The sequence below is a fragment of the Cyprinus carpio genome, chromosome B16 (assembly GCF_018340385.1).
Source record: "Cyprinus carpio isolate SPL01 chromosome B16, ASM1834038v1, whole genome shotgun sequence".
NCBI classification, from domain to species: domain Eukaryota; kingdom Metazoa; phylum Chordata; class Actinopteri; order Cypriniformes; family Cyprinidae; genus Cyprinus; species Cyprinus carpio.
In genome coordinates, this window is record NC_056612.1 from 10,706,816 (window position 1) to 10,721,520 (window position 14,705).

Here is a 14,705-nt window from a genome sequence, read left to right on the forward strand (position 1 = left end):
AAGAAGGGTGATAGCTGTGTGTTCATCAGCAGGAAAAATGTATGAAGGGAACCTCTGCATCAGCAAGAAGCCTTTCACATTCTTCACTGTTGAGATCGCAGCTAAGAAGCAAGTCAAGAGAGTCAAGGTTCAGGAACAACATGTTATTCTTGGCTGTGATAAAATTAAAACTAAATGTCTACCTATTCATTTTGAGGCAAATGTAAATGATGATATACCAGATGATATCGAACCTGACTGCAGCAAAGCAATGGCAAATTCAAGCTTTATTACATTCGAGGAGCTGTTTCATGTCTAGACACATGACCTGCAGAATTCAGGTCACTTTTGTTCTTTTATTTCTATGTAACCAATGATGAAACTACAGTAATTAGAGGATGTCTGCTGACATAATGCATTCTGTATGTACACACACAAACAAACACGAATATTGCTTTCTATGCTTTTGCTTCATTATTTCTTTCATTTAAATAAAAATTTTAATGCATAATAAACATACGTGTCCTTCATGTCTTAAAATCTACCTTTCTCACATAATATTACAGTTATAAATTTTACCTCATTTAATTTCTTATATGGGTTATAGTCTGTTTTAAAATTTAACCACAAGAATACAAAGTACAATAAGAAAAGTGATACTATGTAACAAGCATTTTAAAATGGTATTCATTTACTTTGCAAATACGTCTTTGATTACTTTTCTGACCCGTATGTGTCATATCTCTCTAATACATATTGTGTAGTTTTTAGTGGAGAATTGCACAACACAATTTATTCATACATCAACAAAATTATCTGAATGCTGTGGAGAAAGATGAGGTGACAGTATGTGTGATTCTATATTATAGATCAGTGCACTGAACGCAAACAGCGTATGCTGTTCTGTCAGCTGCGCCACGCGGAAACATTTTCTACGTTGCGCTTTGATCTGAACGGAAACAACCTATCCGCATGCCGCAGCTGACACAGAACAGCATGCATACACTGTTCGAGTTCAGTGGATATTCTGCAAAATGGCGCTAGAGTGATGCAGAGGAGACTAATCGTTGAATAAAGTCGTTATTTTTGTTTTCTTTGAATACAAAAAGTATTCTTGTAGCTTCGTAAAATTACGGTTGAACCCCTGATGTCACATGGATTACTTTACAAATGTCCTTGCTATGTTTCTGGACCTTGATCGTGGTAGCACCCTTGTTTTCTATGGGAGGGTCAGAGAGCTCTCGGGGTGCATCAAAAATATCTCAATTTGTGTTCCAAAGATGAATAAAGGTCTTACGAGTTTGGAACGACATGAGGGTGAGTAATTAATGACAGAATTTTCATCTTTGGGTGAACTAACCTTTTAAATGTCAGGAGTTCCTGTCGGGACAAAAGTAACACAGGTTGTCTGTATACACTAAACATTTAAAAAAAACTTTTAGTTTTAGTTAACTTGGATGGTTTGTATTTTATAATGTCTTACACTACGGGGTTGTTGATCATTTTCTGAACAGTCACAGTTGTTCCATCATTTGTCAAGAAGAGAACAGCATAACAGCAGATCATACATGCCTATATCAGAAAAATAGCATAGCTGATTGAAACCTTTTTATTTTCCTTTCAACTACAAAATTCAAGTTTTATTCTTGTTTTCACACTTCTTAGTTCATCTAATTTACACTGCCCTAAAGTTCTTTTACTTCTCAACTCACTTGGACCTAAAACACTCTTCTTTTCACATTTGTTCTTGATTTTCTTCCTCTGTACTTAAATTAAACCAACACTTAAATGGGGTCATGTCGTGAGATATTTAGAAAGTGTGCAATATAATATAAAAATGTTACTTTCAATTTGCAAAAAATTTATCCCCACTTTACAGTTATACTGTAATGGAAATTTTAATAAAAATGACATTTTCCACACTAAGCTTTAGTATAACAATATTTAATGTGTTTGTTTTTTTTTCAACCGAACAACATACAAGGCAGCAACCAGTCGCTTTACAGTGATCTGTTTTAAAGTTAAGTTGCAACGGGTCTTCTTGAATTGTAGACCTTCACACCATTTTGCACAGATGAACGTGCATGTTTGGTCAGGAGAGCTCCAGTGGTCTGCTTCTCTCCACAGAGATCTCTGTTCAGGAAACAACCATCAGTTGGGTGTCATGCATGTAACCCCCCCCCCCCCCCACCCCCCCCCCCCCAAATTAATGTATGGTCTATGTCAGCAAAACCAAAATGCAGATTCAAAGAGTTCCAATGTCAATATACTTACTGTATGTAGGGTTCAATGTCATCTTGTGTCCATTTTTCTCTCAGGCTGAAGAGACTGTTGAATCGCTCCAGTGTATCCTCAGGAAGATCTTCTATCCGCAGCAGTGAGATGGTCTCTGGTTTAGAGCTTCGGTCCAACAGAGCTAAACCCTGAATAACACAAAACATGAATAGAATACTGCATTCCAGGAATGTGAAATAGTGACAAAAATATCAATGTTTTCTGAGATTTTCTTGAATTAACTTATATTTTGCTGAGTATGTTTTTGTGCAGGTGCCTTGGCTGGTTAAAGCCTGTCAGCTGACTCCTGAAGCTCTTAATATTCTGTGTGGTGATTAGTTCACAGCAGTGATGGAAAGGGGCAATATTTGCCAACTAAAATTTATTTCCAGGGGCATTCTGATCTATATAAGGACAGTTTTATCTATATAAGGACCATTTTATCTATATAAGGCCAAGGTAACACAAAAGTTGCATCTGAAGTGGTATTAATACATTTACAATACAGATTTTAATTGTGAAATTACTTTTTTTTTTTCTTTAAATAAAAAAACTAAAAAGACCAGTGGGTGGCGGCAAGTTACTGTCTTAATGAGTTAGTTGAGCGAGTGAGGTCAACCAACTCCTTCAAATGGCTGATCCATTCAGGAATGAAGCATTTCGACTGTCTTTACTGAATGGGTTAATCATTAATTAAACGCACTGGTTCAAAATCCAGATTCATTCAGTAACACATTGCCACTGTGTGCTGCTCGGAAATTAACAACAGTTCTGCTGTGCTTTAATTAAAACATTTTCGACCATGAAATGGAACAAAAGCAGACAATATTTGTGTCCAAAATCACTTGTTTGTTTACTGAACTTATTGATTATATCACAGACATACACTCACTGGCCACTTTATTAGGTACACCTTGCTAGTACTGGGTTGCACCCCCTTTTGCCTTCAGAACTGCCTTAATTCTTCGTGGCATAGATTCAACATGGTGTCGGAAACATTCCTCAGAGATTTTGGTCCATATTGAAATGATAGCATCACGCAGTTGCTGCAGATTTGTCGGCTGCACATCCATGATACGAATCTCCTGTTCCACCACATCCCAAAGCTGCTCTACTGGATTGAGATCTGGTGACTGTGGAGGCCATTTGAGTAAAGTGAACTCATTGTTATGTTTTGAGCTTTGTGACATGGTGCATTATCCTGCTAGAAGTAGTCATCAGAAGATGGGTACACTGTAGTCATAAAGGGATGGACATGGTCAGCAACAATACTCAGGTAGGCTGTGGCGTTTAAACAATGCTCAGTTGGTACTAAGGGGCCCAAAGTGTGCCAAGAAAATATCCCCCACACCATTACACCACCACCAGCAGCCTGAACCATTGAGACAAGGCAGGATGGATCCATGCTTTCATGTTCTTTACGAGATGGTTGTGTAGAAAAATCCCAGTAGATCAGCAGTTTTTCAAATACTCTGACCAGCCCGTCTGGCACCAACAACCATTCTCCGTTCATAGTCACTTAAATCCCCTTTCTTCCCCAATCTGATGCTCGGTTTAAACTTCAGCAAGTCGTCTTCACCACATATAGATGCCTAGATGCATGAAGTTGCTGCCATGTGATTGGCTGATTGATCAGCAATTTGTGTTACAAAGCAATTGAATAGGTGTCCCTAATAAAGTGGCCGGTGAGTGTATATATAACTACATCATATGAAATACATATATACATATATATATATATATATATATATATATATATATATAAACCCATTAGGGCAAAAATGCCTGTGTATATCTAGAATATGATGAACTGGGTTACTAAACTAAACTCACCCGGAGCTGATCAAGTCTAGCGCTCATTCCCTCAGGAACGCTCTGCTGCCAAACCTCCTGGAACTCTGACAGATTGAACTTCACAGCGTTTTGCAAGAGCAGCTGAGCTGTGGCTCTACATACTTTGTCCTCATCCAGTGCATAGATCACCTGGCCATCTAAAAGGAATAGATAAATACAAACATGTGAAAGGAAAAAAAAACAGGGTCCATTATCCTTCAAATTGATAATGTACAGTCAGTATAAAAAAAAACTAACCTTCATTACTGTAGCGTCTTCCGTAACAGTTCAGACAATGTTCTATCATGGCTCTGATTAAAGAAGAAGTAAAATGTAGAGCGTTAAAAACAAGAAAGAAAAAAAAACTGCTGTTTTTCTCTATTCATAATTCTCTAATATTTCATAATAACTCACTTTGGCTCAAGGGATCCTAGTTCTTCCAGACAAACACTGAGAGGAACTTTGCTGAAAGACCAAGACTCTGAGTCCACCAGCTGGGTCACGTGACCCAGGAGCTTCATCTCATAATCAAAATCCAGGATCCTCCAAAATCCTACAAACACAGGTCTGAGTTCAACAACTCACTTCACATATAGTGAAGACATTATCCTCATAATAGAGGAGGATGCCCTCCTTATGAATATTATGCATTTACTGATCATTTGAAATACATTTAGAGAATTTTGCATTAACTTGATCTTCCAATATATTATAATGTTAAATAAACTGAAACATTTGCTAATTTAGCAGTTATTTAACAAAACTGAAAATGATGAAACTACTCGCTACTAATTCTTCAGTAAAAAATGTACGATTTCAACAGAATCTGTTGTACATAAGTACATCTGAAATAAGTAATTTTGTATTTATTTTATTAACTTGTTTCAATTTTTTTTATTAATAGAAAATTGTACATCAGATTATAAAAGTAATTATATACAATACAATAATTGTATGATGATTACTAAAGAAGTTTAAAATGTAAGTGCATCATTAAACAGTAACTGTTTTTTATTATTAAATGTTAATTCTAGAATTTTAAAATAATCTAAAAATATAACAACTTTAAAATAATTACTAGATTAAACAATAATAATATTAATAACAATAACATCCAGCAACAACAATTCTCTAGGACCCAATTCTAAGGATCCCCCACAAATTTAAATTAATTTCAGAAAATTCCCCAAAAGTTTTCACATCCAACACATATCTTCAAAAACATAGAGAATAATACATTGTTTTATGGGTCACTCTTTCAAATATTTTATTTATATGTTTAAAAAAACACATAACATTAGCTCACCATCAATTTCACAAGCATGGACATTTTGAAGATGCGCCTCGATTTCTTCTCTGCTTGCTTGTATTCTTTCAAGAAGGTCATCCATAGTGTACTAACAAATGAAAAATAAAAACAAAAACATTTGATGTGACTTCTGGACAAGATGAATAAGCTCAATCACATTTTTCAAAGCTTTTAAAAGTACAAGCACTGTTAACACATAGGTAATTAAAGAAAGTAAACGTAGGCCCAACACACGAAAATCACACATATTTTGAGTACAGGCTAATAACTACTACCTCTTTCTAAACAGCAGTGGTTTACCTTTGGTCCCGGCGCCTCCTCCTGCATGCCCACCGCTGGACCATCATATGGATTCTCCATGAGAAGTTTCTTCAGCTTCTTTAACCTTGGCCTCTGCCTTCTCAGCTCCCAGTAACAATTTGAAAAACCCCAAATCTGGAAAATAAAAATATAATTTGACAATGCACATAATCAGCATTAAACTATCCATCAACACAGGATAAAATCCCATCTCCAGGAATGACTTCTCCTGTGACCTGTGCATGCATGAGTTGAGGAGATGCTGAGATGTCAGGCAGCTGATCTGGAGTTTTACATCCTGGTACAAACAGCAGCAGGTTTGACGTGTCTGCGATTTTCAAGTCGTACGTCTTGTCTTCACTGCACAGAACTGCATGCTCGTCTTTATCACCTCTGATTATCAGACTAGTGAGAAACACAGACATCACGATGAATGATTCCAAAAGATCATGCACTACAACATTGTATTTAAACAATTGCAATTCATTTCGGGCTAAATTAATACTGAAATGTTAAGTTGCTCTTTCAGTTTAAAAGAAAGTCATAATAGCTACCTCTTGCCTGCTTCAATGTGTTTGCAAAGTGTATCATCCAGCTCCATGAGACAATAATCTCCCGACGATACATTGTCTCCGAAAGAAAGACAGTAAGTGACGGGCTGCAGGTCTTCTTCCTTTACTTTAGCGATTTGTAGCGTGGCTTGAGTCTCTTCTAATGTCCTCATGCTGTCAAAATGTGTTTTATACAAGTCGACTCAACATAAAGGCTTGTGCTGTTGTTAGCGCTCGACTTTCCCGCGATATTTTGGCCGGAAGATAAGGTTGATTGACAGCAGTAAGAGCCAATGAACGTAACACTGTTGTAATAGTGTGTAAACGGTACTTGTCCACTAGATGGCGCCTCATGACACGATTTCATTTACTGGCCTGTTCTTTTCTGTTATTGTTTTGATGCCCACAAAAATGTGCAGTGCCACTGAACACTAGCTCTACACAGTATCATGTCCCCAAGAGGCGTTTCTGTTTTCTTAATCTCAAGAATGTTGTCCTTGGTAAACGTACACTTACTTTAGAAATGCTTTATTTGGGCAAAATTATTTGTCTTGGTGGACATTACACCACAGATGTGGACTGTTTTGCAATTTTTAATAATTAAATAAAAGAAAAAGAAAATAAATAAATAGACAAATAAGTAAGCAATTAAATAAAATCACACACAAATTATCACACAGTAAACATGCAGTATATTAAAATGGTTTATGCTCATCTCACTCTCACTTTTCATATTTAAAAATGCAATAATTTATATTCTTAAATCTATATAAAAATTTTTAGATTTTTAGATTTCAGAACTGGAAAAAGTTCTGTGACGATAAAATGTATACTAATACACAAAAATAAAACATTTATTTTATTTTTATTGTTAATTGTATTCCTCATGCATCTGTTAACTGTTTTGTAAATGATTTTAAAATCGAAAAAAATCCTTATTTTAAAATGATAAAATATGCAAAGCATTTTGAATTACCACTGTGTATGAAATGTGTTATATACAATTAATTAATATTTATATTTATTAATATATATGTATATCTTTTAATTTTAATGTCTTTTATAGGCTATACGTTAAAAGTTTAACGTTAAAAGTTTAAACCCATGTTTTAAAGAAACATTTTAGATGAAAACCAGTTTTGCTGGGTGTTGAAAGTGAGTATTTGGGAGTAATGTGATGGGCTCCAGGCTCCGCCCCTCATGGTGAACTCCCATTCTGAGGATGGTCAAGTTGACTCGCCCTGCAACATGGGCAGTAACGTGCTTTCAGTGGAGAATAGTAAACAATTCACAATAGCATGAAGAAAACGAATCGTCCCGAGTCTGTCTTCATGAATAATCTGCTGTTTGATTTATTGTAAGCCTTTGAGGTTCATGCATTTAAACACATGACTGGATGTAGGCTACTGATGACCGAGGGCACTTGATGGCACACAAAAGACACAAGTTATTTCGAGTCGTTTTGACCTGTGATCAACTGAACAGTGATGTTTTGTAAGTGACATCGCTGCTATTCCTCTGCAAGCATCATTTAGGATCAGTCTGACGTTTCTGCATCGAAACAAATAAGGTAAACGATGTTTTCTCCTTGCGTGTTTATTTATTTCGATGTTCTTACATCATGGAGACTGATTTGAATCTTTCGGATGACATTTTGCATGTGTAAACCATTTAACATGTCATTGTGTTGTTTTCACTCATTTCATTAAACTGGGCAGTTCTTCTACCTCAAATATTAATGCTGTCATAACAGTCATCACGCCTATGAGAGGCGGGCGTGTTCAGTACACCCAATACAAACTCAAGCACGCTGTGCGAGTGAGTTCATTTCACAAAAAGAGCGTTTTTCTCCTCCGAGCGCTGATTTGTCACATTTGATTTCATATTCAGCTCGGCTGTCAGAGATGGACGGCATCGGGAACACCATGCAGAAGAAGGCTGCTGAGCTGGAGCGCATGGCCGAAGTCCTCGTTACAGGAGAACAGTTACGGTAGGATTTGGCTTCTTGACGCCCCAGTTTCACCGACGCGACGCGTCAAAACCAGAACGCTCCTATTTAAATGAATTGAAGTGCAAGCGCGACGTCGCTAAGTTTGTCGCGTCGCTATCCGTAGAGCTCTTCAAATGTGCCACTGCGGCTAATTAAACAATGAGTCCAAAATAGAGTGTCATGTGTACATTTTACGTCTTTATTACACATTTGGGAATGAAATATAGTAAGTGACCTTGGACCACAAAACCAGTCATCAGGCTCAATTTTTTTTAACTTGGTATTTACATCATCTGAAAGCTGAATAAATAAACTTTCCATTGATGTATGGTTTGTTAGGATAGGAAAAAAATTGGCTGAGATACAACTATTTGAAAATCTGGAATCTGAGAGTACAAAAAAAAAAAAAAAAAAAAAAAAAAAAAAAAAAAAAAAATATATATAATATATATATATATATATATATATATATATATATATAGATATATATATTAAGAAAATCACCTTTAAAGTTGTCCAAATTAAGCTCTTAGCAAAGCATATTATTAATAAAAAAATAAGTTTTGATATATTTATGGTAGGAAATTTACAAAAATATTTCCATGGAACGTGATCTTTACTTAACATCCTAATGGTTTTTGGCATAAAAGAAAAATCAATAATTTTGACCCATACAGTGTATTGTTGGCTACTGCTACTAATATACAAAGTGAAAAAAAAAAGTGTGACGTGACATACAGCCAAGTATGGTGACCCAAACTCAGAATTTGTGCTCTGCATTTAACCCATCCAAAGTGCACACACACAGCAGTGAACACACACACACACCGTGAACATACACCTGGAGCAGTGGGCAGTCATTTATGCTGCGGCGCCCGGGGAGCAGTTGGGGGTTGCTCAAGGGCACCTCAGTCGTGGTATTGCCGACCCGAGACTCGAACCCACAACCTTAGGGTAGTACAAGTGTAACTTATGATTGTTTTTGTGCTCCAGGGTCACATTTATTTGTCATTTCACAATTTTTCCATTTTATTATTATTATTTTTTTATATATTTTTTTAATGTATTTTGTAAATGCATGGTATAGATATAGATTGTGAATTATTCATATATGTAAAAATTTGATTAAGGATTCTGACATTCATTTTTAAAAATACAAATGTGCACAGATAAATAATTTATAATAAACACTGTACTTCTTCCCGGTTGCATGTGGCAGACTTCCTCAGTCATTTAGATGGTTCAACCAAAAATGAAAATTCAAGAAGATATTTTGAAGAATGTTGGTAACCAAACTGTTGCCAGTATAGCCATTGACTTCTAGTATGGAAAAAATATGGAAGTCAATAGCTACCAACAACTATCTGATTGCCTGAATTCTTCTTATTCTTCTAATTTAAAAAAAAAAAAAAAAAAAAAAAAAAAAAAAAAAAAAAATAATATATATATATATAATATATATATATATATATATATCTATATATATATATATAATATATATATATATATATATATATATATACGGCGTGTATAATTATTATGCCTTTTGTTTTTCTGATGATATTTTTTTCCAAGCAGATTTTACCAGTTCCAAACCACATCAATCTTAATAGCTACTATTAATTTTGTATTTAATAATTTATACAGTAAGTTATATTTAATTGTCCATGAAGGCTGGAAGTGAAAAACTCCTTATATTCAGGTGTGCAGAATTATAGGCATGTTTTCTTTTACAGATAAAATGAGCCAAAAAGAAAAAAAAATTATTAAATCCCCATGAGAAATATTAAAAACTAATGCAATACAGATATTGCAAAGACATGACCATTGGACAGCAAAATGCTGCAAGGTCAGAAAAAACAAGTGGAGAAGAAAAGACATGTTAACTGGAAAAGATTTAAGAATTAATGTGAAGAATTAGATGTAAAACCATCAAGAACCATTTAGTCTCCAGCGCTACCATTTTTCCAGAATTGCAACCATCCTTGAGTCTCCAGAATTACAAGGTGTCAAGTTCTCAGAGACTTTGTTTGGGTAAAAAGTTTTTTAAAAATGACCCTCACTTAATAAGAATAACATGCTGAAGTATTGTGAAATACATGAAGACTGTTTTTTTTACAGGCTTTATGAACAGATAAGTTGAGAGTGGCTCTTGAAGGACCAGGACCACATCCTCTTGTACCACTTTTTGAAGAATTTATCTTCCAGAATCTGGCAGTAAGTTTTAGGAGGAACAGACTTTTCAGGATAGGAGATGGAATAAAAATGAGCTCCTAAAACTTACTGCCAGATTCTGGTAGATAAATTCTTCAAACGGTGGTACAAGAGGATGTGGTGCTGGTCCTTCAAGAGTCACTTACTTAAGGCATTTTTGCAGTTAACATGTCGTCACCTTGGAATTATAAGGTTCTGTCTGACATTTCTGTCAAAATTGAGTTATTCACATATTCATATTCTGTGATTCATATAACTTATTTACATTATGTGATGTTTCTTTTTTAAGTTGTGTACATTTTGGGACTTTTTTAAGAAAAAAAAAGGTTCTATCTACAAAGTCGAACTATAACTTGGTTCAATAAGGTTCTATCTGTGTGAGCCAATCAGAATGCACACATGAGGACCAATCAGGATCAGCTTTCTTTGTCATGTCACAGGACTGCTCCACGATAGAGGAAGAGAGCAAAGAAAAATGCTAAATCAGTGAAGAGAAGACTAAATAATTTCACACAACGCGATGTTTATTAGAAACCTCATGATAAGCTATTTTATTTATGATCTTGTCAATGACGGCAGCCCAAATTCCAGGGAATTACAGTCTTTTTGTTTGTTTTGCTGTAGCTATTGTGGAGTTATTTTCAGTTAGACACCACGCTAGCCAGCAGCGCTATTAAAGGGATAGTTCACCCCAAAATTTAAATTTGATGTTTATCTGCTTACCCCGAGGGCATCCAAGATGTAGGTGACTTTGTTTCTTCAGTAGAACACAAACCAAGATTTTTAACTCAAACGGTTGCAGTCTATCACTCTTATAATGGAAGTGGATGGGAATCACAGTTAAACATACAATAAAAAAAAAAAAAAAAACATACACAAACAAAACCAAATAAACCCTGTGGCTCGTGACGATACATTGATGTGTAAAGACACAAAACGATCGGTCTGTGCAAGAAACTGAACAGTATTTATATAGTTTTTATACCTATGATTCAAGCAATGTCCAAACTGTTAGAACTCTCCTGAGCGCATTCTCAGCAGCAGGCAGCCAGGCGTCTTCTTCTTCTTGCTTTATGGCGGATAAGTGCATTACTGCCACCTATCTCTCAAGTGACACTTATAAGTCTGCACATATGCACATATAAGTCTGCAATCCGCCATAAAGCAAGAAGAAGAAGATGCCTCATGCGCCTGCTGCTGAGAACGTGCTCAGGAGAGTTTGAACAGTTCAGACATTGCATGAATCAGAGGTAAAAAACAATATAAATACTGATCAGTTTCTTGCACAGACCGATCGTTTTGTGTCTTTACACATCAATGTATTGTCATGAGCTGCAGGGTTTAATTTGGTTTTGTTTGTGTATGTTTTTTTTTAGTTTTATTGTATGTTTTAGCCGTGATTCCCATGCTTTTACATTATAAGAGTGATAGACTGCAACGGTTTGAGTTAAAAATCTTAGTTTATGTTCTACTGAAGAAACAAAGTCACCTACATCTTGGATGCCCTGGGGGTAAGCAGGTAAACATCAAATTTTCATTTTTGGGTGAACTATCCCTTTAAGAGGATAGGTCCGGGTTTTGTAGTCTATTTGCTTTATTCCAGTCACGTCATTGTCATACGAGGGAAAGTTTTGTATATATTAGTTTATGTTTTAAGCTTAATCCATCCTGTGTACTTGTACTGAGCTGTATGTACTATGTAGCTATAAAGCTCTACGCCATGGCACACTGGACTAAAGTGTATACCACATTAACTGAGATGAAATGTTAAATTTTACATTTTTGGTAAAAACTGTTTTCATAGTTGTTGCATAGTTGAAGTAATTTAAATATTTTAAATGTGAAATATTTGTAATTATATATAGTCAGTGAAACATTTTTAATGTTTATTAGACTTTGTTAAACACCTTTGCTGAAGCATTGTCTGTTTTCTTGCAGTTTTTTTAGTCTTAAAAGGTCTTACATTTTACAGATTTAAAAGTCAAAAAGTTAACAATTTAATTGATTGGGTCCTAATTACAACAATAAATGTTAGCATGTTATTTCAGCCATACTGATGTCTAGAGAGAAAGCCATTTTCCTGTCCCACTTTCTGTGGAATAAAGTTCTGGTCAAATGTATAACAGTAGCTGCTTTCTGTCTAAAGGAAACTTAAACTTAAATGGTTCCTGCAATAATGTGTTAAATTACCCATCATATTCCTGCCTTAATTTAACATCTGCACTTGTCAAAATATTTAGCACTGCCTTTTATGCTTAACAGGAACAAGAAAAAAAATATTCATTTAAAATATTAAATAAATGTCATAAAAACCATTAAATTTAACTTTATCATGCATGTAAACACATTGTTTAATTTTATGTTTTAAAACAAATTATAAGTAAACTGTTTGTGTTTCTTGACAAAATTACTGCCAGCTTTTTTGCCAGCTAGAATCTGCATTTGAACTAATCCAGAAATCCCCATTTACAAATTTGAGAGGATTTTGATATTGTACATTTAGAATACATTTATAGTCCCCCTCACATTCACATTTTAAAAAAAAACTTTCCCCACATATAATTTTCTATATAAAATGAAAAAAAAAACATTAAAGCTTAATATCTCAAAACTGCTCTGAATGCAGATAGAACTTAATAATTCCAAGGTGATGATGTGTCTTTTCTTCTCCACCTGTTTTTTCTGACCCCGCTGTCCCAGTGAGCATTTTGCTGTCCAATGGTCATGTCTTAACTTTCCAAATACTTTCTGTATTGCATTAGTTTTGAATATTTCTCATGGGCATTTAATAATTTTTGACATCTCAGTCTGAGTTAAACCTCTTTTTTTTGGCTCATTTTATCAGTAAAAGAAAACTTGCCTAATAATTCTGCACACTTGAATATAAGGAGTTTTCACTTCCAGCCTTCATGGACAATGATTAAATACAAAATCAGTAGTAGTTATTAAGACTGATGTGGTTTGGAATTGGTAAAATGTGCTTGGGAAAAAAAAATAATCAGAATTAACGTGCCTAATAAATAAGCATGCTGTGTATGTTTTGTGAAAGAAGTTCATACAGATCTGGAACTACATGAGATTAAGTAAATGATGACTTTGTTGGTCAACTATACCTTTAAGAAGAATACAGAGCAAAAGTACTGGCCATCCAGCCTGAGAACATCCCTGTGACCTTACATATGACAAACAGTTGGATGGGGATAGTGAACATGTTTTTCTTGGTTAAAGTTTTGGTTTATTCATAAAGTACACAAAAGACACCCGTTTAATGGAATGACTTCTATAAATATGCTGGGGAGATATTGTATTCCTTTGAAAAAATATATTTTTGTTCGCAGTTGATCACAGCCATGGTGAATTTTTATGCTTTATGTGACTGATTGGTGAACATGCTTGTGCCTCTGTCCTTTTCCAGACAGCTGCTCTGTTCGCAGTGAACTGTGACAGTGATAGTGAATGAAGCAGAAAGGTGTTTAGTCGATACATCTGATTAATGATTACTGAATCCCAGGACGCAGTAGTTTTTTTTTTTTTAGAATTTCACATTAACACTTATTATTTAAACCTCATTTATGAGCTGTTTTATTGTGTCTTGTACAGGATTTCCCATTCAGTGTCCTGAATGTGCTTTAGCTTTCAGGTGTGTATAATAATAATAATGTTAAGGGATATCTAACAGACCCCCTGGAGGTAAAGACATCATTTGGTGGGTGAGAGAAAGATTTTATTTCCTAGTTGTGTGGGAATATCAGTATCACTGGACTGGTTCTGTTGTTGTAGGTCATAGTTACCAGTTTTATCTCTCGATGGCTGGTATCACTTCCACCTCGCTATGTAAAGCTAACTCAGGTTTGTATAATCAGTAATCAGGCAGTGACAGCAGGCCCACATTTGACCCGGTCCCAGCCCAGGTGTGCTTGCTTCGGGTGTTGTTGTTCATAGTCAAAACAGAATTGAGTTCAGTTTGCGGACAGGTTTAAATGAGAATACATTAGAGGGTTTTTATCTGGTGAGGCAGTGACATAATAATCAGAAGTATTACAAAAAAAGAAATCTATTGTACAATAAGAAAAAATAGTGAAAAAACACTTATTTATTGTGGAGTAACATTGTCCAACAGCATATAAAGTTTATCACTCCCTTTGGTCACATCTATACACGGTTATTATTGTAGTTTTATATTTTTAAGGTAGTTTTATTTTATTTTCAGTTTAGTTTTCAGTGGTTTTCACTGTATTGCTGTTTGGTTTAGTTT

General features: G+C 35.0%; 2 protein-coding genes across 2 annotated transcripts in view; one reads left to right on the forward strand and one right to left on the reverse strand.

Moving 5' to 3' along the window:
• Positions 1–1,907: 1,907 nt before the first annotated feature.
• Positions 1,908–6,524, reverse strand: dscc1 (DNA replication and sister chromatid cohesion 1). The gene is made up of 9 exons (XM_019091368.2): positions 6,250–6,524; positions 5,932–6,100; positions 5,696–5,830; positions 5,393–5,483; positions 4,501–4,639; positions 4,345–4,397; positions 4,087–4,244; positions 2,254–2,402; positions 1,908–2,112 (listed from the first exon to the last, which is right to left on the reverse strand). Exons 1-9 carry the CDS (start codon positions 6,417–6,419, stop codon positions 2,001–2,003), a joined length of 1,176 nt encoding a protein of 391 aa, XP_018946913.1. The 5' UTR covers positions 6,420–6,524; the 3' UTR covers positions 1,908–2,000.
• A 937-nt stretch (positions 6,525–7,461) lies between these two features.
• deptor (DEP domain containing MTOR-interacting protein) overlaps positions 7,462–14,705 on the forward strand; it is a 42,703-nt gene continuing 35,459 nt past the window's right edge. The window contains exons 1-2 of the mRNA XM_042740698.1: positions 7,462–7,816; positions 8,137–8,236. Of these exons, the coding sequence (XP_042596632.1) occupies positions 8,151–8,236 (86 nt within the window). The 5' untranslated portion in view covers positions 7,462–7,816; positions 8,137–8,150. The remainder of the gene's footprint in view (positions 7,817–8,136; positions 8,237–14,705) is intronic.

Bases quoted from the DNA above. Each gene is read 5' to 3' on its own strand.
- dscc1 (XM_019091368.2), bottom strand. From the start codon at position 6,419: ATGAGGACATTAGAAGAGACTCAAGCCACGCTACAAATCGCTAAAGTA. The intron at 5,484-5,695 runs GTAAACCACTGC...TTCATTTGTTAG, and splicing joins AGGAGGCGCCGGGACCAAAG to TACACTATGGATGACCTTCT. The intron at 4,245-4,344 runs GTTAGTTTTTTT...TATTCCTTTTAG, and splicing joins AAGACGCTACAGTAATGAAG to ATGGCCAGGTGATCTATGCA.